Source organism: Mchenga conophoros, linkage group LG8, assembly GCF_057382185.1.
Source record: "Mchenga conophoros isolate Kocher_MC1m ecotype Shallow Benthic linkage group LG8, M_conophoros_male_GT1.1, whole genome shotgun sequence".
Taxonomy (NCBI): Eukaryota; Metazoa; Chordata; class Actinopteri; order Cichliformes; family Cichlidae; genus Mchenga; species Mchenga conophoros.
Genome location: NC_140533.1, coordinates 26,438,981 through 26,465,460, shown reverse-complemented (window position 1 = coordinate 26,465,460; position 26,480 = coordinate 26,438,981). Strand labels below are relative to the sequence as shown.

Genomic DNA, 26,480 nt, shown 5'->3' with positions numbered 1-26,480 from the left:
CTTTAAAGAAGCCAAAATTAGCTAATAAACGCCTATCAACGATTGTAGCGAAGTTAGGCTAACTTAACTTAGCCTAGCATGCTAAATTAGGCTACCGTAATATAAAACTTGCATGGACAGCTAGACAAATTAAACAGCAGTTACTTTCATTATGAGAATAATAGTGCTAAGTTTTAGTTCTGGCCTGTGACTCCAGCTGTGCAGTATGTGCACTGAAGGCGACATAACAACAACAAGGTTTTCTAAATACTTCCTCCAGTTAATTAAAAAGCCAAGCACTGTCACCAGACTTTATTTAGCTAAATTAAACTTAGCTACTCTGGAGGTATATCATGATACATTTTTCATGTGTGTATTATCAATTTACCTAAATATTTTTTAAGGTAAATTAATCGGTTTACAGAGCTACGGTCAATGCTAGTAAATCCTATCACGATTAAAGTACACACAAGCTGTACTTTGGGCTGTAAATACCACAATTACAATCCTGTATACCTATAAGCCACAATATAAAATGAAGACTGACACCAGAGTTTTTAGAAACATGGGTTTTATTTTAATTTACAAGATAACCCAAGTAAGTCAAGTGCACAATTGCATTCTTGAGAGCACAAACAGGTCTGGCAGGAAGTAGCCTTTACTCTTACCTTACAATGTGTGGACAAGACCCAACAACTCTTTCACTGCCTCTGTGAAAGAGGCCAGCAGAGGTTGCAGAGCAGTGTAACACAAGTTATTGAATCATGTTACCTTGATATTTTGAGTTTTCTTAACTGTTGGATCAAACATCTAGGTTACCAATGCTTCCTTTAAGTCAGCTGCCTTAAAATGGAGGAGTTTTGCTGCTGACACTGTGATATATAAGTGTTGTAGAAAAAATTTGTGTAGAAAAAAAACCAAGAATTTTGCCCCAGATTGTGAGACTTGGTGTGGGCGTAAAAATGTGTTAAGTTGCAGTTTCTAGCAGAGTTTAAATGTGTTTTTTCAGCTGAAAAAAATAAGGCAAATTAAAAAGTGCTAGATTTTGATAACCCAGATGCACTAGGAGGGCCTGTAATTAAAAAAAATATTTGTAATATGAAGGTAAAGTTTTACATGGTTTCATTAAATATGCTAGAGCAGGGGTGTCAAACATAAGACTCCAGTCTGGCCCAATGGGGGGCTTTGGAATTTTAACTGTATTTTCATTTGTTTCCACTGATAAAGACCTCACCTGTAGCCATTCATATTACAACAAAGTAATTAAGTAACCAATAAATAAATATGAATTATTAAGAGTTTTACTAGCCTGGCCCTCTTAAGATCAAACTGGGCTGTATGTGGTCCATGATGGTCCTGTGCTAGAGTCTGAAAAATAAATGCTTATTCTGAGAGGGTCAGGTGGGAACCTTTTCCAGATTTGTTGATTTTTATGTGGAATAACTTTGCATTAGTTTCTAGTTTGCTTGTCTAGACGTGGTTGTGCATTTACCACATGCAGTTTTGTAATAACACCGGCAGGCAGCAGCTCATGTACATGACCTACTAAGCCTTATAAGCCAGACAGCGGTGGGGTTTTTTTTTTTTTTTTGTCTCATTGTCAGGCAGAGCTTCTTTGCTCTCAGCTGAGAAACCAGAATGCAGAGGAAGTTGTCATTTGTGCACCTGCTCCTCCCCATTTTGTGCAAATGTTGATGCATGCACGGAAGTTTCATTGCAAAAGGCCACAGGTGGTGAGTTGATCTACAGTGTATGTGTGCCGGGTTCCTTTTTAAGTCTCATTGAGCTGTAACGGTACGTTAAAGACTGGAGCTACGTAGGCTACATTGTGGAGTAAAACCCAAAGCCTAAAGGAGCTGAATAAGTCTGATAAATCATCAAATTGAAGTTTTATTTTTTGGATAGGTGAACCAAAGGAATGGGGACAAATGTGGACGACTTCACGAGGCTTCTGTATGGTAATATCTTTATTTATTTTTTTACATTTAACATATCTTTCTTTCCCCATAGACAAGTTTAACTTTAAAGTCAGTTTAAGTAGGCACTCTTTAGAGTTGAGCTCCCACCTGTTGAGCACACAGTGTTATAGAGAACTTTTAACACTGCATCTTAACAATTTTCATAGATCTTCACTGCTGCCGTGACATTTACTACATTTGCATCCACTGCTAAGCCAGCCAACAGGCTTTTGGAAGAACATTTGCATGGGCCAGAACATCTCTGTAGAATATGAGTGGGTGCATCATGAAATTGAATCAGATAAGTGATGTTGACCGACCTGTTCTGGCCTTCATTATCATAAAGATTGGTGTCACATTTCTCTGTAATGTTTCCACCTCATCAAATCAAGTTTGCAGTTTACTTTAGAGGGATATGATAGCCTTATGTGTTTGCCCTTTTTTTTCTTTTAGTAAGTAAGTAGAAGGAAAGCATAAAGTATTGAGGTGCAGGTGACTAGTTGAAGGAAATATCTAAACTCTTGACCCAGACAGAGATGGCATCTCATGGTATTGTTTTGCTGGCTTGGTTTGAGTCACGTCTTTACTTAGAGTATTGCTGTTAAATATGCAACCCGGGGGCCAGAAGCAGCCAGTCAGAGTGTCAACTCTGACCTCGTGGATGGTTTGTTACCTATTGAGGTGAGATCAACATTACCACATTACCTAACAGGACTGAAAATGTATAGAAACCTAAATGTATTTCTAGATTTGGACAAGTTGTTAAGTGAGTTTCATTACATGACTAATCCAAGTAATCCAAACCATAGCGACATATTAATTACTAACCTTGTGTTACTGATGTATTGTCTCAGACGTTCTTCTGGATGAAATTTTATCCATTTTCGGCGTTTTCTTCCTGCCATGTGATGGCGATTGTTTCTGGCTTTCAGGGACCCACAACTTTAATTGAGAAAAATTTAACGCTCATTCTACATCTTAATTCTGCTAATGTGTTTGTGTTATCCTAACATAGCTTTGAGCTAGCCAACAAGTAGTGGATCATATGTCAGCTAACCCAACTTCACAAACATTGCTGATATTTAGTTTTCTATTAGCCAGCTAACTTAGCCAGCTAAACCTTGGAAATCCTTTCCTTCATGGATGTCTGCATTTTAAGCCTGTGTGAACACCCCGAGTGATCATTTATATTAAGTTCAATGTTTAAACTCTCAGTGGTTTCTCCCCATTTGTTTGACTTGGGGAACTGAAGAATTATTTGAACCTGAAAATGGCTAATGACATCAGACTTAACAGGTCAATAGTTTTTTCGTTCCTCAAAAATCTACATGTGGAGTTTCCGCAGCAAAACCAATACAAAGTTTTTCCTGGGTGATGATTTGCATTGTGATGGGAGTGGTCTCTACCAGTATAAGAAGTTATTAAAGGCTCACCGGATGGTTTGATAAGGTGAGTCATATGCTGTGGTCTTTGCAGTAACGATATCTTAACCATCTCACACCTGTGAGATTTTGGACTGGTGTTACAGTATTTGCACTGTCCTCCATTAAAACACCAGTGGGTGAAAGGCTTTTTGGAAGAGCTATGCTCAGCCCTCCTTTAGAGTTCCTAAAAAGTGGAGATTTAAGGCATACTGAAGCTGTCAGCACGTGGTGGTTTTTCCTTTAATGTGTCAAACATCTTCATGAACTCAGCACAAAGAGAGGACTGTGAAACATAAAGCAATATTTTATAAAAGAGAAAACTTGATGCGAGATTTGTGAGTGATAAACTAGGAACAAAGATATGAAAGTACCAGATAGAAAGTATTCTTAAAGTTTATTGTCTGGATGCCAGTTTGGAAGCTAGCGTAATTGAGGCTCCCACATTAAACACTTTCAGTTATTGTTTATAATGTCTCTGTTCATCAGATGGTGGTTTATGCTGGTAATTATCATTTTTGTGCTGGTTTATTGTTGTTTAACCGCATGCGAGATGGCTCTTGGCATTTCTTAACACCAGCTGTATTTGTCAAAGTTAGGAAGGTTTAATCTGCCATCATGGCTACAATAAAAGTGTTGAAATTGCAGAGAAATGCTCCCTCGGTTTCATTTTGCGCTGTTATATCACAGTATGCCATGAACTGTTGCGTTCCTTTTTTTTTTTGTTACGCTCCGGGGCCACGTAAAATGCTCCCGAGGGTCGCCTCTGCTGTGCAGGCCGCACTTCGAGAGTCATGGAGGTACGCTAACACAGACTGCAGGGTTTGCTTTGTTTGAGTGCATTGTAGTGCATTATTCTGTGTAAGCGCTTCATGATCGTGACCCTTTAGTCACTCATAACCCTCAGTGCTTAATTTATTTTTTTTATTTTTTATGTTCGTGGTTATTTAACAGGGACAGTGCATGCTAATTAGCACAAGGATAAAAATATAGCATGTAAACATGTCAGATTGAAGCAAAACTGCTAATTTACATCTGTAGTTTCTGTTATATATACAACATGCATAACAGAAGACTGAAGAACAATACAGGAAATGCACAATGCCAAGGTTGCTTTAATTTAGCATAAATGGTTTGCTGCCCTCAGACTGCGAGCTGTTTGTGACAGAGATTCTTCATGGTGAGAACCTGAGTGAATCTGCAGAAGAGACACGAGAGGTTCTGCTGAATAACTTCAGGGTCGTCCATTCAAGGTATGATTTTATCCTTTCGAAGAAGCTCTAAATCTGAGGCCCAGAAACCCACTTTTAAAAGTAATTTCAAAGACTCCGTTATCTAATTTTAGCTGATAATGCCACACAAAACCTTTAATTGTTGCTGTAATTGCTTTAAACACAGTTTGCATGATTACATTTGAAGGAGCTGATTAAGTCTAATGGTGTCACCTTCGAGACCTAATTCTTGCTCTTATTGTTAAAACAGCTTTTAAAGATCTCGTGCAATAATCTTTTCTTGATTGAGACAATTAAATGTGATTTAATTCTTGAGCACGAGCCCAAAAAAGTCAACCTCTTGTATGAAGTACTGGTGACAGCTTACTCCGGAAGTCGGCACTGCCTGCACTGCATGATAAGAGACACAAGCTCTGCTATAGAATCCTTGTGGTTTTGTGGTCTTCTGCTTAAGAAACAATTACTGAATTTCAGAAGTAATGCTGGAGCGAAGCTGTCTGAAAATGAAAGCACAGAAACCTTTGCAAGTCACTGCAAAAATGTAGTTTTTGATTTGTACCTGTTTTGGTTTTGCAGAAACCCCGAGGAGTTTCCTATAAGATGTAAGTAACAATCTCTTAATCTCCATCACATACTGTGTAGTTTTTAAAGATGAGGCCATAAAGTCTGTTGTTAATTATCTCTCTTAGTGACATTTCCTTTATCTCTCTGTTTCACACAATCACTACCACCAGCGGATTTAAGGGAAGATGAAGGCTCTGATGACAACCGCAGTTCCAGCCTGGGTCGCTCGGCCCCTTCAGACGACGCCTCAGTAGTGTCTGACTACCAGGAAGATGGAGTGGCTGACTGTAAGTTAACAGCAGTCCTGATGGCTGGTTCCTCCTTTGTGTGGGCTATTGTAGGTGCACTGCAGAGATTTGTGAGAGATGTGTGTGTTTGTCTGTGCACGGCAAGAACAAAACAAAACAACAACAAAAAACTGTTCACTTTAGTTTATGGGCCACATACAGCCCAAGTTCATCTAAACTAGACCTGACTAGTAAAGTCACTGAATAATAATATATTATTTTTGTTTTCTTCAAGAAACATTAAAAATGCAAAATGTATATATTTTGCATTTCCCTTAATTTTCTAAATAATGGCTGTGCAACAGAAGGTAGGCCAAACAGATACCACCTTACATATCTTAAAAATAGATTTAATTTAATCGCAGTCATTCCACATTTGTTGGGTCTACTCTTTTTATGTGTACATTACAGTTTACAGATCATAGTATAAAGACATAACACCTTCACAGAGGGTGTTTTGTCTACGTTTTAACAACCACCAAAGTATTACATTTCACCCTGAGCGTTACGTGACTATTTGTGTTTCTGCTAAAAGGCTATAAGTTGCTTTAAACAAAAGGTAAAGAGGAGTTGTCACTGTGTTGTGCCCTTCTTTGTCATGAGTGCAGGCGTTCCACAGGATTCATTCTTTGACCTCTTCTACTGACCATATTTAGCATAAATATTGACATTATCATATCTTCCACCCAAATCTGTGACAGGTATTGGGGGGAAATTTGGACTATTGGGAGTAGTCATAGCAAGCCTGAAATGAGAAGTTTGTCTTTGTGTGTCTATGTAATTATTGCATGAATGAATCAGTCGAGTGACTTTGGTTACAAAAATATTGCTGAGGCTGCTGCCACTTCTACCTTTCACTTTACAAACGATGTAAAATTGTTTAGTTTGCTCAGACTCGCTTTTTCAGCGCAGCTAATTTATTTCATGTGGCCAATGCAAATGTGCACCTTGAATCATGTCTTTCCTCAAGAAAGCGTCAAAAAAGAAAAGGAAGAAAGGAGAGGGAGCAAACTGAGGAAAGTCTGTTGTTAATGCGTTTCTTTCAAAAGAAAAGTGAGCTGCACGACTACCAGGTTAGCAAGGGTTTAGCTAACAGCAGGTGGTAAAGACAGCGAGCCAGTGTTAGACTGAGCACAAGTTAAAACCATGAAACTGATGGCCCTTAATTTCAGAAACGGCCAGAAAAGCAGCAGCAGGTGCGTCTCCAAATGAAAGCTTAGCAGCACTGACATCAGGCAGCATTATCCTTTATTGTATGTTGCACCAATGGTTCTCATGGCGGTGCGCCATGGGGTGAGCAGGGCATTTTTGTACAAGCCTGTTTGTTTCAGGCTGATGAAATATAATTTTAGCACAATGATAATGCCTCTTAATTTGAAAATTTTTACTTGTGTTGCGATGGGGTCATTTATTCAGCCTTTGCAGTTCTAATGAAGCACACCATCAGGCAGCACACCAACATACCTGTGTACACTCTCAGAAACATTTTCATGTATTATTAAATCACCCAGTTTATATCAGCCAGCATTAGAGTGCCGTATCTCTAACTTTCGTGTTTGATCATTTAAAAAAACGTTAACAGAAAACAGCTGTTATGTCAGTTCATTGCACATATCATAAATCTAATTTATTCTTATTAATTTTAGCCATTATTAAGCTTGCTCAACCACAAGCTGCTGCAGTTTCAGTGTTACAGTTATATAAACACCAATCGGTTTGGACTATTAATTAAACTTTAACAATTATCAAGATAATTGCATTACTTACAATTATTATGATGTGCCTTGAAGATCTGGTTTGACCTCCGAAAGCAAAACTCATTTAACCATAAAGTAATCATAGACTAAAGTATGGAGAAATGTGTGGAGATTTCAAACTATGCATGAATGCATCATACGGACAGTTCATTACAGGCTAGCCTAATGACCACTAGACATTGTTGTAAATAGCCGTCAGCTCAATTGTTTATTTAAAAAATATGCACGAGAGATACGGATGGCCCACAGAGATCGCTTATGAATAGTGCCTGGAGTTCTGCGCGCTAAACCCCTGAAATGTAGTGTTTACACAGACGATACCACTTTATGTGTGTAACAGTGCTTTAAGAGCACCTTTATCCTGCCATTGTTATTTTGGTACCCTGACTGACAAATACAGTATATACAGTATTAAGCAGATGGAAGAGAGCAGCACTTCATGGTGTTTAGTTATAAGGCTCTCATTCTCATGTCTGATGCCTTGTTGCACTTAAACACAGTACTTGTTATGTCGGATCACGTGGACGTTTAGTCACTAGCTGTAGCTCTTTTTCACACTGTACTTGAAAAGATGGTTTAAATGCTTTGCAGCCTACAAACAGACCGAAGCTACGTTCTTACAGCTACAGTGAAATCTTAAAGATGATTTAATAATAACTGTGACAGGAAACAATGCAATTTTAACACACTATCCCCCGGCATTCTCACTGACACACCTACACCTCACCACAGGATGCGTAGGTTTCTCTACTTTGGCGCTCGCCCTTTTTAATTAGAACAGAATAGACCACATGTGTAAAATTTTCCTCCTTGCTGGTGTCCTACCTCTCTGCCAGGCTCCTTTAGCTCCTCCTTCCTCTGCTCTTCCTCCCTTGGTAGTGTGCAGGTAAGGCCATGCTGATGCTGGTGAAAAAAACAGCGTGGGGGGTTGTGGTGGCTGCAAAAGCCTGAATGGTGACCTAGAGCTCCCTCCAGTGGCGGCTCCTGGGCTCCGCTCCCGATCCTTGCATGTGTGTACTATGGGAGGTGTTGAGGCTGCCCACACAGAGAGGAGGCTTTGTAGCTGCAGGCTAATGCAGTGATTGATAGAAGCTGAGCCCCTCTATTCTTCCACAACCGGGTTTGAAATACAACACTGTACCTGAGGGGCCATGAGTGTTCCATCCCTCTCTCCCTGTATCAATCTTTCTTTCTATCTTCCCTTCTCTGATTCGCCTCCCTCCCATTCAGAGTTTTTGTATTTCTGACGCTATGTGCCAGCTAATAGCCCTTGACATGACATGCCGCAGGTGGGCATTATTGCCTCTGCTGCCTCAGGTGCCCATCTCCGCTGCTGTTTTAGCGTCTTTCTTGAGATAAAGCAGGGACGCATGTGGAAATTCCCAGTCGAGAAACAGGAATATTTCCAATCATTTTGGCGATACCGGTATTTAATGCCAGCTGGATGAAGTCGAGCACAAACCCCCCCGTTTATTTATTTGTAAACGGCTTAATGAGCTCTTCTGCTCACAGAAGAGTAACCGTCGCCTTTACTGGGCAACTTTGGAAAAATCGAGAAAACAAATCACGGCAGATGGCGCGAAGATAGCCGACAATAAGACCGCGATAATTCATTTTTTGAAATTGTTCATTTTACAATAAACAAGAGGACATTTGCTTTGTGGGAAACAAACAAAATCAAAGTATGAAATGCTTAAAAAATTTTTCCCTTAAGGCTATAATTGTAACACACCAAACTACAAACGGCACCGTCTGTTGCTGCGGAAAGCGATAGTTGTTACAGCTCGAAAACGCAGTCACGCCATTGTCTGTGTTGAATGTGAGAAGGAGCCAATTATCCCGAATTGCCGTAATCAGTTTTTTAATCCCCTGTTTGTATTTTGCTTTGATTTAAAAAAAAACCAAAAAAAACCGCACACACATTGTACTGTCAGATCGATAATCATAACATTTGACTTTGTAAGACAAATGTTCACCTTGCAGCGCTCCGTCTTTTATTGCTGGGGGACGGCGACCATGTTAGCATAGTGAATGGCCTGTGTCCTCAGTAAAAGGGCATGCGGAGTTCATAGTTCATTCTCTGTTCACTGCCAGCTGAAAGAAATGGTTCGCACTTCTCTGCCGGGCGGTCTGAAATAATGGCGCTGGCGCTTAATGAAATCAGCCACATTTTAGGAGGAACAGTTAACCATGATATTCGAACTTTCTTTTCATTCAGAGGAACTGAAAATTAATGATAATTTTGTGGGATTCAGAGAGTAGCGATAAGGAGAAGGGAAGGTAGAAAATTGAGTTTTCTCTCTTGAGTTTAATTGTGTCATTCTTTTTTTTCTTTTTCTTTTTTTTTAAATCCTACTGTACACAATGGAGACTTTGTGACTTGGAGGATGTATTATCCGTGGTAATCGACTGCCTGCCTTCGCCTCTCTGTGTTCCCTAACCAGAGAGTGAGTGAGTGTGAAGTCGATGGCTGCTTCTACACGCAGGAGGAGCCTGTGCCGTTTGATTAGATGCGGTGGCCTGTTGTCTTCAGCGGACTGGGTGACACCAGATTTGTAATCGCTGACAGGAACAGATGGAGCCTCCATTGTTAGCCCGGGTTGTCTGCATGGTAATGTGAACTGAGTTTCACCCGCCGACCGCACCGGTGACCTGACCGCGCCTGCAGCCTCACCCCATCTACGTCTGCCCGCTTCAGCACCCTCCACCCTTCTCTCTCTCTTGATGCTGTTTGAGGCTCAAACACCATTCCAGCACATTATGCATACATAAACAAATATAGGCACAAAATTTCCCCCTCTGGCGTGCAAAAATCTCTTTAACACACTCACTTAGACCCCAGGAGACGGTGTGTGATGTGGGGCTTTTAGCCCTGTCATGCTGTTTGCAGGTCAAGTTTACGAAGTCGAAATCGCCTGTTTGTTTTTCTTTGATTGGGGAGCACCGCTGGGCGCTCGGGGATGTTTGCTGGGAAGCTGCTGCGATGACAGAGCACTGCAGAAAGAGCTTTGTTTCAGGAGGCGTGCAGGAAAAAGATGGCGCTTTTGATACGTATCCCTTGTCTTCTTTGTGATTGTGATGATTTTAGTTTGATGTGCCGTACAGCCTGCATTATCTCAGGTGTGGCAATAAACATTTTAAATTTTAAGATTATTTAATTTGAAATGTAGGCAGGAAGGGCGGCAGCTTGTTTTCTAAAGAAAAAAAAATAGGAGGGAATTAGCTTTTTTTTGATCAGGCAGCTAAAGTTTTCAGGTCTACAGTCACATTAGACGAAGAATGGGAAAGCTGGAACAAGAGGAGCTTCTGTTTTCAGTCGATAAATTGATTAATGAACTGATAGTTTTGGCTGCAAACGCAGGTGTGCTCTTATGGCCAGTGTTAAGAATGAAGGAAGGTGACTCGTGTTAGCGATCGCTGCGCTGGCCCAATTTCCTAAACCAATTACTGGCACAAGAATGCGGTAGGATAACCAATTTGAAGTTATGTCTCGCTGCTGTCGCCTATTTCTCATTTGAATATGAGGAGCCAAGTGCACAGTAACAACATTATTACACGGTGCCAGTAAATAGAATATTAAATCTGAATTCTGTCATTTTGGCCGAAGCTGGAAAAAAGCTGTGTAACGTGCAGTGTGTTTGAGGAGGGTGCAGCGTGCCCTGCTCGGTCCCTTGGCTTGTGAGGTAGAAGAAAAGCGATGCCAGCTGACGGATTGATGCCCCATTAGGGGGTTAATCAGCAATGTTTAATGTGCCAACTGGCCCTTGTCTGTGTTCGAAATGAAGTCACGGGGAAGGAGGAGGTTTGTGGGTAAATGTTGAAATATGGCTGCTGAGCTGCTTCATAGCAGTTTCTCTTCTTTCTTTTAAATCCACCTGGAAAGTATTTCGGGTCTGCATACGTGACCTGCTTGCAGGTTTGTTGGCCTGTCTGCCCACTCACTGAACTTTTGACCTTTGGCCTCTTTGCTTGGCCAACCCGTGACCCGTCTGCGCGTGTGAATAATCGCCCATGCCGTCTCAGAGCACACAGAGTTTCTTCAGACGTAGCCGTGCGCTGTCTGTCCGTCAGAATATCCGCCCGGAGATCCATTTTTCAGCGCGTTCATCGGCGTATGGATTTTGTGACATTTGGGTAGCGGCTGCTCGTTTGCGAGGAAGCGAGGAATATGCTAATGACCCTCCCCTCTTCCTCCTTGTTCTCCGTCACTCTCTTTTCCTCTCCTTCAGTTGGTGTCTGTGTGCTTTTCTAGAAGCACACACACTCACACACACATTACGAGGCAGGCGCAGGCTCTGTGCATCGCTGCGACTGCTCGCCATCAGGGTTCAAAAGTTCACGCTATTCCCCGAGGGCTACTGTGCTGCTGCAGATGCTGATAGTCTTTTCTTTCTCCCTCTCTCCTGGCTGCCTTTCTTTCCCTCTCTCCCTCGCTGTTTACACTATTAATCTTGTACACTCTCTCTCACACACTCACTCACGCTGCCTGGCAAGAAGAGAGCGGCTTGAAGGGGGGATTTGGACGTATTTAACCGAAGGGCATCCATCACTCTCATCTCCGGCTTTAACCCCCCCCCACACACACACACATCACCACCACCAAAAGCCGCACGGTGTAGTTTTCTGCATCCTCCTGGTTTGAAAGCCCCGTGATGCAGCTCTCCTCTCATTTGCTTTGTTTTATTGTCGCACGGCATATAATTACATCCCTTCGTTGCCTCTGGTGCGGCAGTGCCGTGCTGAAACCTAGGGAAAACAGGCGAAGGTAAATGTGCAGCAGTCCATCTGTAAAGAGGCGCATAGGCAGAATGCAAAGTGGGAAGCCGGGGCAGGGTGGCTCCTAATCTCCCCCAGAGCTGTCAATGTCACAGACAAATAGCAAAACTATCAGATGCGGCGGGTTCACCCAGAGGTTAGCGTTCCCAGGTACCTCCTGCATTCACTCCCTCTCTTTTTCCCCCTTCCTTGCAAATGAGAATTTGATTTTGCCCTCCACTGGAATCCATTTCTGGAGATGAATGAAGTTTCAATGCCAAGCCCAGGTGGCCCCGCTGATTTCTTAGGGAAATAAATGGGGATGGGAGAGATGTGTTGGCCTGTACACAGACAGTGACACGGCGGCTCCCGGTGCCTCTGGGATCCTTGTGTTTAATTGTTGCTGTAATGTAGCACTTTAAGGTCATTAACTTGCCCTTGTGGAGTTATCCGAGCATGTCGAGGATGCATCCCTCTTTACTCCGAGCTCTGCGCACGGCTGGGAGAAGTCACCGCTCTGAGCGTGTGCCAAGTGGGACAGGGGCTGCTGTGGGCTTGTATGCTGTTTTAAGATCGCTTATCTACAATGGTAATTTTTCACCCCTGAGTTACAGCAGCCTTTCCCGTGAGTTGGCTCATCTGAAAGAAATCAGGAGTCGAATGGAAACACATGTAATTACACAGGAACTTGGTCCTGTGTGGCAGTACGGATGCAGTAATTACTTAAATTTAGTCAGTTAACTTTAAAATATAAATTCCCTCCAGTACTAATCACAGTTAAAATGAAAACTTTTTTATGAGATGTAAAATAAACATAATTTTTTACGTTTTTAGGCTGTTTTGCGTAATTTAATATGCTGAGTGTAATTTTGGTTGTCGCTTGGAAAAATAGCTAAAAACTGAGGGCAAACATTATTTTAAAACTTGACCAATACTGCAGAAACATTCGCTGAATAATGATCATCCTTACTGTTTTATATTATATTATTTTTTTATGAGTTCATTTGTATATTGTCAAAAAAATTAGTTTTAAATGACTTCCGCGGCAGTTACTGTCACGGAGGCTGATTTACCGTTTCCCTGCGAATGAAGCTCGACTGACGTGGTTTTGGCTTTTTTTTTTCTTATTTGGTCTTTTTCTTTCTTTTTTTGGTTTATTTTTTTAATATTACAATATTATAAAGAAATTCAAAAAGATAAGAGCAACAAAAAAGTTTTAAAAAGTTTGTAAATGATTTAAAAAAAAAAAAGAAATCTAGTTGATAGTTATATAATTACTTGGCTTTGTTTTTAAGAAGCTTTTAATGTTTTAAATAAATTTGAATCATTTAGCTGCTGCCATGATAAATTATTTTTTTTATTATTATTTGTTGTTTTCTTCAGCAAAAAAAAATGTTTTTAATCCTTAAAAAGTGTCAAAATCCTTCAAAAGAAATCTTCATTTATGGGTCATTCTTCTTTATGAAAGACTGAATTATTGAAACCCTAAAACATAATATATCAGAGTTAGGTTTTGCTGTTCATCAACAAAATTTAAAGGATAACCCAAACTAAAAAAAAGTTTCTGTTTGAAAAACCTGCTCATTATTATTAATAAATAGTAGTATTAATTTCATTATTAATTAATGTGAACAGTTGTTTTGATTTAAATGAATCCACATGAGCTAGAACAATCACTACTTTGGTCCTCTAAAATAATTTAAACTAAAAAAACATTTTTATTTTAATTATAAGTCAATAAATCAAATTTGATTAAGACGTTTTTTAACAAGCGTTCAGTCTCATTTTCCTCCACAGAATCATTTTTCCATCACACCTGTTGCCAGCTGGATTTGCCGGTGATTTATGATCGGAAATCATAAAATATAACTTTATTTATTGACATGGTGTTTAACAACAGTGGCTATAAATAGGAGTGCTTTATATAAAATGGTAATAGGTGTGAGATATTGCTCTAAAATCGTGGTCCTTTCTTTAAAATTACATTTAAAGCATTTAAGCGGCGATCACAGGAGCATTTTAAAGGTGCAATAACTGTACATTCAGAGGGCAAGTGTGCTGATTTTTTTGTGAGTGTTTTTCCCTCCAGGCTCTGCCTTTGATTGCGCTGTATCCCATTTTTATCACTGAGACGCAGGCTCCTCTGTGGGCCCGAACTCCTCCATTGTTGGTATTTATATTCTTACGACTGTTTCTTTCTTTTTCTTTTTTTTTTTTGGTCTCTGTCAGCGAAGCAGCTGAAAACCATCCCCAGCGATTAGAGGATCATTGTATCTGCAGTTAAGCATTTGAATAGTGGTAGTAAATCTAGAAAAGGGAAATTCAGGGTCGCTGTAGACGCTGCTTATGGCTGCCCAGGGGGAAGCCGATGTCACATAGTAAATTTAGCCCCTTAGTGTCTTTACAGTGGCCGGCCCGTGATGTTTGAATGTAGGAGTGGAGCAAAACCGAGAATGACTTAACATCTATTCCCGAGTACGGGCAATACATAAATATAAATATATATTTTTTTGTTCACAGTTACAGAAAAACAGAAACAGTAGATAACTCTCTGCAGATGCAGCCTAAGCGAATGTCCTGAATCAAAATCAGTCAAGAAGTGCAATTAAATATTTGCAGGAAAGTTTTTATTCTGTTCTGTTGCTCAGATCTCGAGTCAGATTTTTTTATTAAGACCTGACTCATATAAAAAAAGAAAACCTTGATCACTCCTGCATACATTTCTGATCCTTTTAAGTATTATTAGACGGTGATACAGCTGTGATATAATGATCTGTGTGTTTTCTTCGGTTCAAACACATGCATTAGGAGGTTCTAAACATGGTTTATGTATCGATGACTGAAGTCCTAATCAAATCAGGGGGAGGGAAGGAGGGCAGGGAAGACACTGTGCCCTTAACCTCAGTGCCTCTCAGTTTCTCTCCTCCCTTCTGACGGCCGGCTCGCTGGAGGGATGTACTGCAAAGGCCTCCTACTGTAATGAGGAAAAATGTATCAATTTAGCCTGGCGTGTGCGCAGATTGAGCGCCAGGCGGGTGAAGGTGCACCGAGTGAATCCTTTTTCCTAATCAAGGACGGTATCGAAGAGGTTGCGGTCTCGTTCCCTTTCGTCTGTGGAATCAGCAGCATTCCTCCCCGTAGCCCCCTCAGGGCCGGGGAGCCTCTCTCTGCCTTCTGTTTCACCTCATCAGCAGAGTTCACCCGGGGGTCAGGTCCTGCCCCCCTGATGCTGCATTCACTGCAATACCTCTTGCATCGTAAGGCGCTGTGAAAGCACCTCGTGCTCAAGGACTGAGTGGAGGAGAAGGGAGGCATATGACAACTTTCTGCCCTTATTTTACACCTGTGCTTCTAGGTGGGTCATCATGCACAGATACGTATTAATCCCAATGTGACAGATATTTTACCCCAAAATAACAAGTAAACACTGGGATTTTCAGGCAGTTTGTTGTCTCTGTACCTTCTGTTATTTAGTTGTAAGGGATGAGATGTATGAAATCACATCAGGGTGGTGTAAAAATGACCGGATTTGAGCAAAAGTCTATGATGGGAAGCTGATGTTAAGGATTAAAAGCAGATGCCCATTTCTTAATTGTAAAACAAGTAGATGAATTTGTAGAAACCAGTAAAAGAGCTCGCATTGAGGCATGAAAAAGAAAAATACATACAGTTATAAAAAAATATGTAACAAAATTGAATATTTTTGTGCAATGAAATACATTTTACAAACAAAAGGAAATGATCAGTAACCAATGAGCAGATGTTAATTAATTAACTGTTCAATTTAAAGCTGAAATGCCACTTGGTTTTATCGGCCATTTATAATAGCAAAACTCATTATTTTATAATTGTAATACAATAAAAAACACGTTTTTCACTCTTTTATTACTCTTTTGTTTTATAGGGTAATAACCGACAAGCAAGAAACAGTCAACAAATGAGTCAGTAGCAGTGAATCAATAATTTTTTTTAGTTATAGGCAAGTTAATTAGATTAAAGGAAACAAGCAAGTCAGTAATCAGATATTTGTTTTATTAACTGTCTTGTCTGAGGTAAATAATAATAATAATACTAGTATAGAAACTGAAATTTGGAACAGTATGAGAATCGTTTTACAACGAGGAACAAACAAGTCAGTGAGCAAATGTAAGAATTGAAACACCATTTGGTTTTTACCGGTAATTTATAATATCAAAACTGTTATTTTTCAAGTACATAAGAAGGATTTTGCCTTGTTTTAAAACATTTTATAGTCTGAAAATCTAAATCTATATAATAATCACCAATAATCACCAAATTAATTGTAAATGGCAATATTTATTAGTTGCAGACAAGCTGATGTTCAGTATTAAAAGAAAAAAAAAAAAAACGAGCCAGTGACTGGAAATTGAATAATTAATTAATTTGTTGTTTATAGCAGAAAAGCTGGACTGTATAGGAAATATTTTTAGTATTTTATGACATCATATAGACCAGAAATGAATCGATATTGACAATATTTGTCAGTTTCAGGCAGGACTAACGTTAGGATTAAAGAAATGAACGAGTTGCATTAAGATTAATAAATAATTGCCATGTTTAAAGTGGAAACACCGCCTGGTTTTATTGCTCATTTAATAAAGCAAAAATTACATCTTTGGACAGCGTAAGAAGCTTTTTTTTATTACCCAAAGTATTAATACAAAATCTACAAATAATCAACAAATTAATCAGTATTGACAATGTTTGTTAGTTGCAGACAGATTGATGTTCAGGATTTAAAACAAACAAGCTAGCGATCAAACAATTATTCATTAATGGCCACATTTAAAGCTAAAACACTACCTGATTTTATTGGTCGTTTTTAATACTGTCTTGTAACGTTATACATCATGGGGTTTGATCTACAGTCAAGAAATAATCAACAAGTTGATCAATCAGTCAAGCCAATAATGATAGAATAATTGATGAACTGGTTGTTTATAACAGCAAAGATGCATTTTTCACTATTTCATGATATTGTATTGGCCAGTATTTTGCAATCAGACATAAATGAATAATTAATCATTAATGACAGTTTTGAGCTCACACAGTCAAATACAACAGAAATGGAAAGAAAAGAAAATCCCCATTAGAAATGTAACAGCCACAGATGTACAGTAAAACCTCTGCAGCACGAGGGACTACAGTAATAAAGCCCACGCATGACACACACCCTCACTTAAATAAAGACAGAGCAGGCACATAAGGCAGCCATTATTAGACATCACAGGCATGCAGTATTGATGGACAGGGAAAAATATTATCAGTTAATTTTTAATTCCACGTCTTTCCAAACGTTTTTAGATCCCACTCTCAGTTACAACACACTGCTTCCACGTGAAAGTAAGGCATGTTTTTATGTGCAAAAAAACAAGACTGAATAGCATTTTGCCTGATTTAAGGCTTTTCCCCCTCATCTCACTGTGTTTCTCTCCATGTAACCGGCCATTTTATAGTAATGGTTAGAGTGGAGCCTCTGAAGTACACGTCTCCGTGCTGGGACCGAGTCCCGCCGCTGCCGTCGCCGCTCCCTGCCACCCAGCACTCTCAGAGAAGAGGCGCTAAGGGGACCTCTGGCTTTGCTTTCCATCTTCTGGAGCACCATCAACATCTTCAGAGCATTTTTGTGTTTTCATAGCATCTTTGGCGCATTATGACCACCGTTAGATCTAATGTAACGTATTAGTCCTCCCACCCGACCATTTCCCTTCATTTTGATTCACTCTCTATCCAGGCTTTGATTGACTTTCAGCCTAACTAAAGTGGATTTTAATGAGAGAATACATTAACTCCCTCTGGTCATGCTAACATAAATCAGCCTTTTCTTGCGGGATCAACTGCTGAGCTCATAACACCATGCTGGGAGAGTGTGAATAACCAAATGAGAGATTGTGGCTTTGGCAAACCGCTGGCAGCTTGGATGCATTGTTATGTATTCATGTATCCCCTCTGAGTTTTAACACGACTTCAGGAAGGCAGCAGAATGGAGCACTTATCGGCACGCAGGTCGGCTAGCTTATGGAAACGTTCCTTTGTCGGAATCAATTAAACACATATCTCTGGTCAATTTTCCATTGATTATCTCCTTACATTTGGATCTTTTCATACTGATGACCGCTGAGAGCCGTTAGATTCAGTTAGCGCGGCCAGTAGCAACTCCTCACCTTGATTTACGAAACACGGGATGCGACTCTAACGCCACATCTATCTGCTTCTCTTTGTTGGTAATTGCACTCAGCTAAATAGGTTATGCTGAATATCAATAAATTGCCATCAAATTAATGTCAATACCAAAGCTGTGGATGGTGCTAATTAAAACGCAAAAGGGATGAAAATGAAGTCATGGCATTGCCCTGAATAATTGATAACGCAATTTATGATTTTTATGAAAGAGTGCCGTCTGTCTGCGATTTTGATGAGGCCTTAATTAGATGCATTAATGTGTCTCTCTGTGCCTGTACTCAAACTCAAACACCATGATGATTTTGGAGTTTTTTTAACACCCTAAATTACACATTTTCAAATAACATTACCTCAGAATATCCTCTTAAAAAAAACACAAAAGAGGTGTTAGTGTGTAATTCTCATTAAAGGAGGCATTGTTAACTCAGGACCAATCAGAGTCTGCTTATTTTAGGGTGGGATCAAGCGGCATTGGACAGCGAGAGGCTTTTAGGTTGTGCCGCTACCCTGTGGATGAATCTCGAGCTATTGTTTCGCCGCAGTCGATGTTTGCAGCCGTGTTCACGATGCATGCAAGGATAGTCAAGTGGAGGTCAGGTCACCTGGCGTTAAAGTGTTAAGCACGCACGAATGTGTAATGTTTATTGACTCAAGTAGATCAGAGTGATCCTGTGTTGATTTTGCACCTCCTCATCTATTAGCCGGGCCGACTTTGCAGATAAATGAAGAGCGAGGGAAGCAGACGGATGAGGGGATTAGAAGTGGGCCGCAACAGGGAAGCAGGACCAGAAAAAAAAATGGACGGACTGCCGGCGGATAGATGAGGTGGAGGAGCATAATGACCGCTGTTTGTTATGATGTGCCGAATCAGGTTCTCTTTGACAAAACAGTCCTTAGCACCTCTGTATTTATAGTGTCACCGGTCAGTCCATCCACAAAGGCAGGCTGATGATATGTGAGCGTGTTAGTGCTGTGAGGTGTCTGGGGCTCAGCTCCGGAATGACCCGCTCATCTGTCAGGACCGCAAACCGAAGCCACGAGGGGTTATCAGATCACACACAGGTTTGTGGTGAACTTAAATCTCAGAGATGTTGGCCTAGCAAAATGAATAAATAAATAAATAAAACAGTAATAGCTCTATTTCGCTCTCTGGAGCTGAGTTGTTTAGATGAAACTCGCTGCGAATAGATGGCAAATAATAAGTTCAGGAGTGGCCATTCAGCTGGGCTAATACCCACTTAGTTTTCTCCTTGTTGGTGATTTTTATGAATGACACAGAGGTTCCTGTTTGTCTAACGTTGGGGGATGCTCTTTGTTTGACCCAGAGGAGCCAGTTGTGGGTTGACATGTTTGGTTTTTCCCAGCAGTTAAACAGGCCCTCTCTGAGGGGGATGGACTCCAGGCATTCCCCCTGTCATCGCTGCTCTGAATGGGGGTGTCACACGGACTCGTGTAAATGGTCTTTGAATTGTTCCTGTGTTTCAGACTAAAAAGGGAGCTCCTTCTCTTCCTCTGCTCCTCCAATCCCCATTGACTAATGAACTCAGAGGAAGCTGAGCTTTGTTTTTGACATGTAGAAAAGCCAGGTACTCCCACTGAAACACAGGGAGGAGGATGGTCTATGAGGTCGATGTAAGGTCAAGTTCCTCTCTAACAGCTAAAGGCTAGAAAATGGGAAAATACTTTGATTTTCTTCTGACAGGTTCAACAATAACTTCAACATGGAGCAGCTGGTTTAAATTGCATCTCTTCAGGCAACTTGCTGTGGAGTGTTTATCTCATATAACTGCAGCATTATAACAAAGAGAAATGTTAAAGCTACTCTCACTGTTCTGAAAAGGTTACTATTCAGTGTTAGTCATGTTTTTTACCTGCAACAGAAACATTATTTCAGATACTTCAATAGTTGTTTGAGTGGTTTTGATCAGGCTTAAATTACCAGATAACATTTTATATATAAAATTTCTCTATACTATTTATATATCTACAGATAAACTGTTTCTAATGGGTATCTCATTGTGTGGTGCATGTCTCAATGGAAACATGTTTCCTACATGCTGACACTTTTTACCCACATTTAGATATAAAGTCTTTTCAACAATCTGAGAAAACAGCCTTTCACTTTTCACTCTCCAGTCAAATCTCAACGTTGTTTAACCCTCCGGAGTGAATGTCCAAATCACATGACTGATTTAAAATGACCCTGAGCAAGACACAGCCGGGCCGAGTCTTCATTTCAGCTTGTGTTGAAAGTGCCGACTTCAAACTATATACCAGTTTTTACTCCTAACGGTGCGGAGATCTGGATTTTATTGACAGACTGATCCTTATAAGTCCTACAACAACAGAAATGGACGCTAACAAAATAACTATGCTTACAATATCTCTGTTTTAAATGTAAATAACAGAAGCTTTCTAGATATTTTATGATTTGATAATGATGCGTTAAACTATGTAAAATAATGCATACATAATTAAACGTGTTCTGAAGCACGTTTAGTGTTATATTTCAGATCATCTCAGTAGATATTTGGGGTTCAAGTATTTATTTTAGTTTGATATTGCAAAGGTAATTGATCATAACCTAACTATCATCCTGTCATGTTTAAATTTTGACTCTGCACTCTGACGAGAGGTTTTTAATCCCCACAGGAAGTTTCCTCTCATTAAAATGCAATGTGAGCAGATGAATGGAGTGCAGTGCTCAGCAGCACTGTAGAAGTATTGATCCCAGTTTCCTAAAGACTAGCAGGGATGTATTTGATCCACGGGGATAGAGACTTTATATTCTGATGTGTGTGAAGTGCCTTGAGGGAAAAAGGGAAGTGTATGTGTAGCTTATAAGGAGTTAGTGAGGAAACAATTAGTTGTTTTGTCAATTAGCTGATTCACTGGAAAAAAATGTTAACAAAGCTTGAAGTCGTTTTTCAAGAAGGAAATTCTCAGATTTCAGCTTCTCTCATGTGAGGAACTGTTTCTTTTTCATTTGTGATTATAAATTGATTTTAGACAGACATAACAAGATGTTTCACGTCTGGTTGCTCTCACAGACGATGAGGATATCCTTCCAGTGGCAGCCTATGAGCTCACCAACATCCTGAAGCAAGGTTACTTGGAAAAGAAACGAAAAGGTACGACAACAGATAGACTATTAACAGTCTCTCTTTCATTTGTCCCGCTTTTTGATCTGTTTACACACAGAGAATTGGTTTCCTGTGAATAATTTCCTTTTTTTGCTTTGTTTTTTCGTTAGACCACAGCTTCTTTGGACCAGAGTGGCAGAAGAGATGGTGCATCCTGAACAATTCGATATTCTACTACTTTGGGAGTGAAAAAGGTTTGTTTTCAAATGCCACCATGTGGAAACATCGCAGCTGCATAATTTTAAATTGGATTTCATCCCACTGCGTGTTCTCCTCTCCCCCCTACAGATAAACAGCAGAAGGGTTCATTTTATATCAATGACTACACTGTACAGATGGTGACCAACCTGAGAAAAGACTCCAAAAGAAAAGCCTGTTTTGAGCTCAGTGCTCCCGGAAAACGGCCCTTCCAGGTCTGTATTATCTCTGTATTATTATTATTAAAGAAATAAACTCCAGTAAAATCATGTCTTATTAAGAGCTGACATGATTTCTTCTGGCAGTTCTTCACTCGTCTTCTAGGGCTCAGAAAAAAAAATATAATTATATATACTATAGTTTGATGGAGTCCTGCAACGATTTTGCAAAGGTTTTTGTAGGCCAATCCAAAAATTTGCATTGCCCTGGTTCCTTAGACAATAGGCTGGTTGGATTTTAACATTAGTTTTTTGGATTATTTCAGAATTTCAGTGGGAAAGAAAAAGCTTATATAAATAAGCTTAAATAAAGCTTTATATCACCACCATCCTTTGTCCAGGATATCCACTCCTCCTCTGCACATGGCCAAACCAGCTGGTTTTAACCATCTAACCATCAACCATCATGTAACCTGTTTAAAAGACCCCATTGACTTTTGAGTTCAGGAAACTTGAAGAGCAAAATGTTAATGTAATTTCTGGGTCTTAGGATTCATTCTTTTGGCACTTTATCGAGACTTTTGGGGATTGTAAAAGGGTGCTTAAACATATTTGGTCTCTGAATTAAAACTAAACTGCAGTAAAAATACATTTTACTGAAATGATATCGTCAGAGCATACTTAGTCCCCCACAAACTTCTGAAAAGTTTATTTTTCTCCTGTAAAATGTCGCTGTGCGTCACATTGTCTGTGCCTATAAAAGGTTGACATTCATCCTCTCACGCACACTAAGACCACTAAAACAATCGGTGAGACCCATGAGGGCAGGTATCGAGCTGCTGACCCTGTAATTATTGGGCATCCCACTCCACCATCAAAGTCACAGCTGCCTCAAACATTATCAGATTATCTAGACTAATACAATTTTGCTTTTTTTTGCTTTTTTATTGTTGTATCCCTGGTTCTGTTTATTAGGTTTTTATTGTAATCCTCAGGTCTTGATTTTCCTTCTTCTGCCTCCTATATTCCCATCGGTCTCATCATCTCTACATCTCTTTCAGTTTATTTCCTGTTTTATTTTGAAGGTTAGATATTCAGGTGATTTTCTGTAGTTTTACTTCCTTCCTTTGTTCTTTTTCCTGCTCTCGTTAGTGTCTGATTACCTGTTTCTTATTACCCTTCTCTCCTTGTGTCTAGTCTGTCTTTAAAGTCTTACATTTTCTTATTTGAAGATTTAAACTATTTAGTTTTTTTTAACCTCTTATTATCGTACAGACCTCTAAGTTTCTAAGTTTGAATTGAAGAATGTCGCCCCAGCTTCAGCCTGGTTTTCAGTCTGTGTTTGGGTTGAATGTGTTTTTTGTGACATTTATAAACTAAAGATGTAGTTTGATAAATGTACACGTGGAATGCGTTTTTGTTTTCCAAGTCATTTAATTTTTAGTTAGATTCAGATATTTTTTTTAACATTTCACAGCTATTTTAAAAAGAGCAATATCTGTTCTTTCTTTTTCTCTCCTCTTATATGGCTAGAAATAAAAATGAATAAAAATCCAGGCACATAAATGCACGTTTAAATTATAATCACAGTATTATTATTGCCGCTCTCTCCTTCCAGTTCACTGCCAGCAGCCCTCAAGAGGCCAGAGAATGGGTGGACCAAATCAATTTTGTACTTAGAGGTAAGCCAGCTTCTCTCTCTCTTTTTCTTTTTTCTTTATTTTACTTTTTCTGACTTATTGCATATGACTCATTATGGAAAACCACTCCCTGCCTTGTTTTCCTCCTTTCTCTCTGCACTGTTCAATGATAGCCCATTCTTAAGACAAATATATATTGTTATATATAAATAAAATTGACTTGGCTTTTTAAAAGTCACATAGGTTAAGTGGAAAATACAGTTAAAGCAGTATAAATGTTCTAAAAAATGTTCTTTTGTACTAAAGTTTTCTTGTGTTTTCGAGGGGCAGAAAGGTCAGAAGTGCAAGGGAGTTCTTTGTCATCTCTGACTCATACGAAAACCGCCCCATCCATCACTAACTACACAGCTGAACACAAGAGTCCTGAATCACCTCATTCGACATGTCACCCACCATGTCATGTGCACCATCGTGTAGCTCTGGTTCTCCTCCACTCCTCCCCTAACCCTCCTACCGAATTCCAACTTACAGGAAATTGATTGGTAGATGTTCTGGTTATCCTCCAGTGACATTGATTTCTGCTTGGCTGCTGGTGTACGGCAGAGGACCTGATACCCTGTGTTGCAATGGCCAGTCGCCTGCAATGAGACAGCTCCTCCATCTGAGCGAGCAGTCGTGCCTCGTCTACGCTAAAATGGGCTCGGGCCGGGCCACTGATTTGCGGGAAGTAACGGACACTCGGCAGTTTGTCTTACTTCCTCCCACCCCCCACGCCTTTTTTTTTTTACTACAAAAAAAAACAGAGCATGCAAATGATTATTTATCCTCTTCACCTTCAAATTCATCTGAGTGCATCGGCACGCTTTCCAGAACGTTTTGCCTTAAATGCAAGGACAGAGAAAGAGAGAGAGAGGGGGCGTATGAGATGCAACAAAAGATGCAGTTAGATGGGATGCGTCTTCATCTGTAGGACGACCCAGAATGAATATGATAAACAGATGGTAAGCAGGAACCACAGGGATGATGTGAGAGGGAGAGGCTTCTTATTGGATTGTGGAAAATTATAAAGTGAAAATCAACAACAACCGATAACTTATTAACATCTGCTAGATCTGACCTTTCAAATGTGCTTTCCCCTTTGTGTTTTATCCTTTTCCTCTAGGTCTGAGCTGTCAGACAAAATGGAAATTATAACCGCTTTTTTTCTCTGGCGTTTTAACAATAATTTATTGCTTAGTTGAAAACAATATAAAGGCTAACAGCTAATGAGCATGATAACGGTTTGCAGCATGTTTCGGGGGCACCAGTGTTTGTCACCGCTGCTGTTTGGCACGTGTCTCGGCCCCGTTGTGCAGCGAGGACGTGGCGGACATTTCTCTTACTTTAGCCCTTAATGCATGTCTCTGTCTTTTGTGCCACGCTGTGACGCTAACACTTTCTATCACATTGTTTCCCCTTCCCTCGTAGATCTCAGCTCCAACTTCATCCCCGTCGATGACGAGGAGGAGGACGAGGATACCTACGATGACATCGAGGGGGTGGCCAACGAAACCCCAACTCGGCCGACCCTGGCCTCCCGGGGAGGAGGAGTAGGCAGAGGACAGGAGATAGAGGAGGAGGATGACGAGGAAGAAGATATCTACGAGGAGCTGCCAGGTATGGTTGGACACACACTTGCGCAGATAAATAAACAGAGAAGTGACGCACACACACACAACCCCTCATGATACTCAGTCAGACAGACGCTCAAACCCTGGGGGATTTTTGCAACATGAAATATCTGCCATCTTTCCCTGCTGCGAAATTTGTGTTGCCAGGTTCCTCCAGACTGATCGCTCATTTTAAATCAAGCAACACTAATAAGCTTGTCAGCACCGGGGTGGCTGCTGCAGGACAGGAAGAGGAAGATTCACTTACACCTACTCCAAATCTGCTCCCTCCTTATCTCTCTGAACAAGTTATGTTGTTGAAATCAGCGAGAGCTGGCTAGTTTCGCTCCGTCATAGACCGTCCAATTAGCTAATGTTGCCAGGCAACAAATGGCCCACAGTTCAATCCACTAAGCAAGAGTTTTGGCTAAAATTGCCTGGCAACAGCAATTTAGATGAAAGGAAGTAAAAACTGCATCTCGCAGAGCTTAAAATAGATCTGAAGCTCTTAATGTCACATCTTTAATAGAAATTAGAGTTTGACCGACGAGACCCCATGACTGTGTGTGTGTGTGAGTGTGTGTGTGAGAGACAGTCCCATGGCTACAAGATCCCAAGAAGGACAAAAGGGGGTGATCCGATCTTCTCAGGGCCGTCGTCCATCACTCGTTCTATTAGATAAGATACATCAAGATTCAGTTTCACTCAGTGAGTACATTACCTTTGCCAAAATCACTGGTGAGAGGGGAATCAGTCTTCAAACTGTCACGCCGGCGTTCAGAGCCATCTGGGAAGAGGTACCGACCCTGACCACAGATGGCATATCGAATGACGGGCTCTTTCGTTCACTTTCTCACCCCTTCGCTTATCAGTCATGCTGCACCTCCCTCTGCTCGGCTTTTACACAGTGATTACAGACTGTTCAATAATTCAATTTGGGAGTAATTTTCACTGATCAGCTGCCATGTTTGCATTTAGGAACCTTTCTATCTCTGCAAATAGAAGCATTTATTCCATTTGTAATTAGTAAAAAATGTCTTCATATAGCACACGTTTACTTTTAGGTTTTTTTCCCCCTGACCTTAAAATAAACAAATTATTGTGACACTTGTGAAAGCTGTGTATGATTTAAAAATAGTGCTGTTTAATAGTAAATTAAAGCAACTATCTAAAACAGAACAACAAAACATTACAGCTTAGAAATAACATGATAGAGGGTTAAGAGTGATAAAAATTACGGTAAAACCACAGTAATAACCTAGCTTGGTATCATCAACAGATAATATGAAACTGAAATCTATATTTCGGGATAAAAGCAGGCAAAAACAAAAGGAGGGTGAAAACTGCCTCTGCATAATGGCATGAATTAAGTCCCTGCATCCAGAAAGATCTGTATCTGGATTAGTTTCTGACGTTGGATGCATTTGTGAGGGCATGGCCCCAAATTTCCATTTTCTTTACAACCACATCCAAATCTGGATTCCCACTGACTCTAGAAGTTAATCATTAACTTCATAATTTCTCAGTTGAGCAAA

General features: G+C 40.2%; 1 protein-coding gene across 6 annotated transcripts in view; it reads left to right on the top strand.

The window, feature by feature from the left end:
* skap1 (src kinase associated phosphoprotein 1) overlaps window positions 1-26,480 on the top strand; it is a 42,009-nt gene that overhangs the window by 240 nt on the left and 15,289 nt on the right. For 3 of the 6 annotated variants that reach the window (XM_085285270.1, XM_085285271.1, XM_085285268.1), the window contains exons 2-11: window positions 1,584-1,712; window positions 1,885-1,937; window positions 4,506-4,611; window positions 5,167-5,192; window positions 5,325-5,441; window positions 21,208-21,288; window positions 21,411-21,494; window positions 21,589-21,713; window positions 23,275-23,338; window positions 24,764-24,952. In XM_085285270.1, the coding sequence (XP_085141396.1) occupies window positions 1,898-1,937; window positions 4,506-4,611; window positions 5,167-5,192; window positions 5,325-5,441; window positions 21,208-21,288; window positions 21,411-21,494; window positions 21,589-21,713; window positions 23,275-23,338; window positions 24,764-24,952 (832 nt within the window). In that variant the 5' untranslated portion in view covers window positions 1,584-1,712; window positions 1,885-1,897. Of the gene's footprint in view, window positions 1-1,583; window positions 1,774-1,884; window positions 1,938-4,505; window positions 4,612-5,166; window positions 5,193-5,324; window positions 5,442-21,207; window positions 21,289-21,410; window positions 21,495-21,588; window positions 21,714-23,274; window positions 23,339-24,763; window positions 24,953-26,480 lie in introns of those variants that run through there. The other 3 variants (XM_085285269.1, XM_085285272.1, XM_085285273.1) reach the window with 3 other exon arrangements.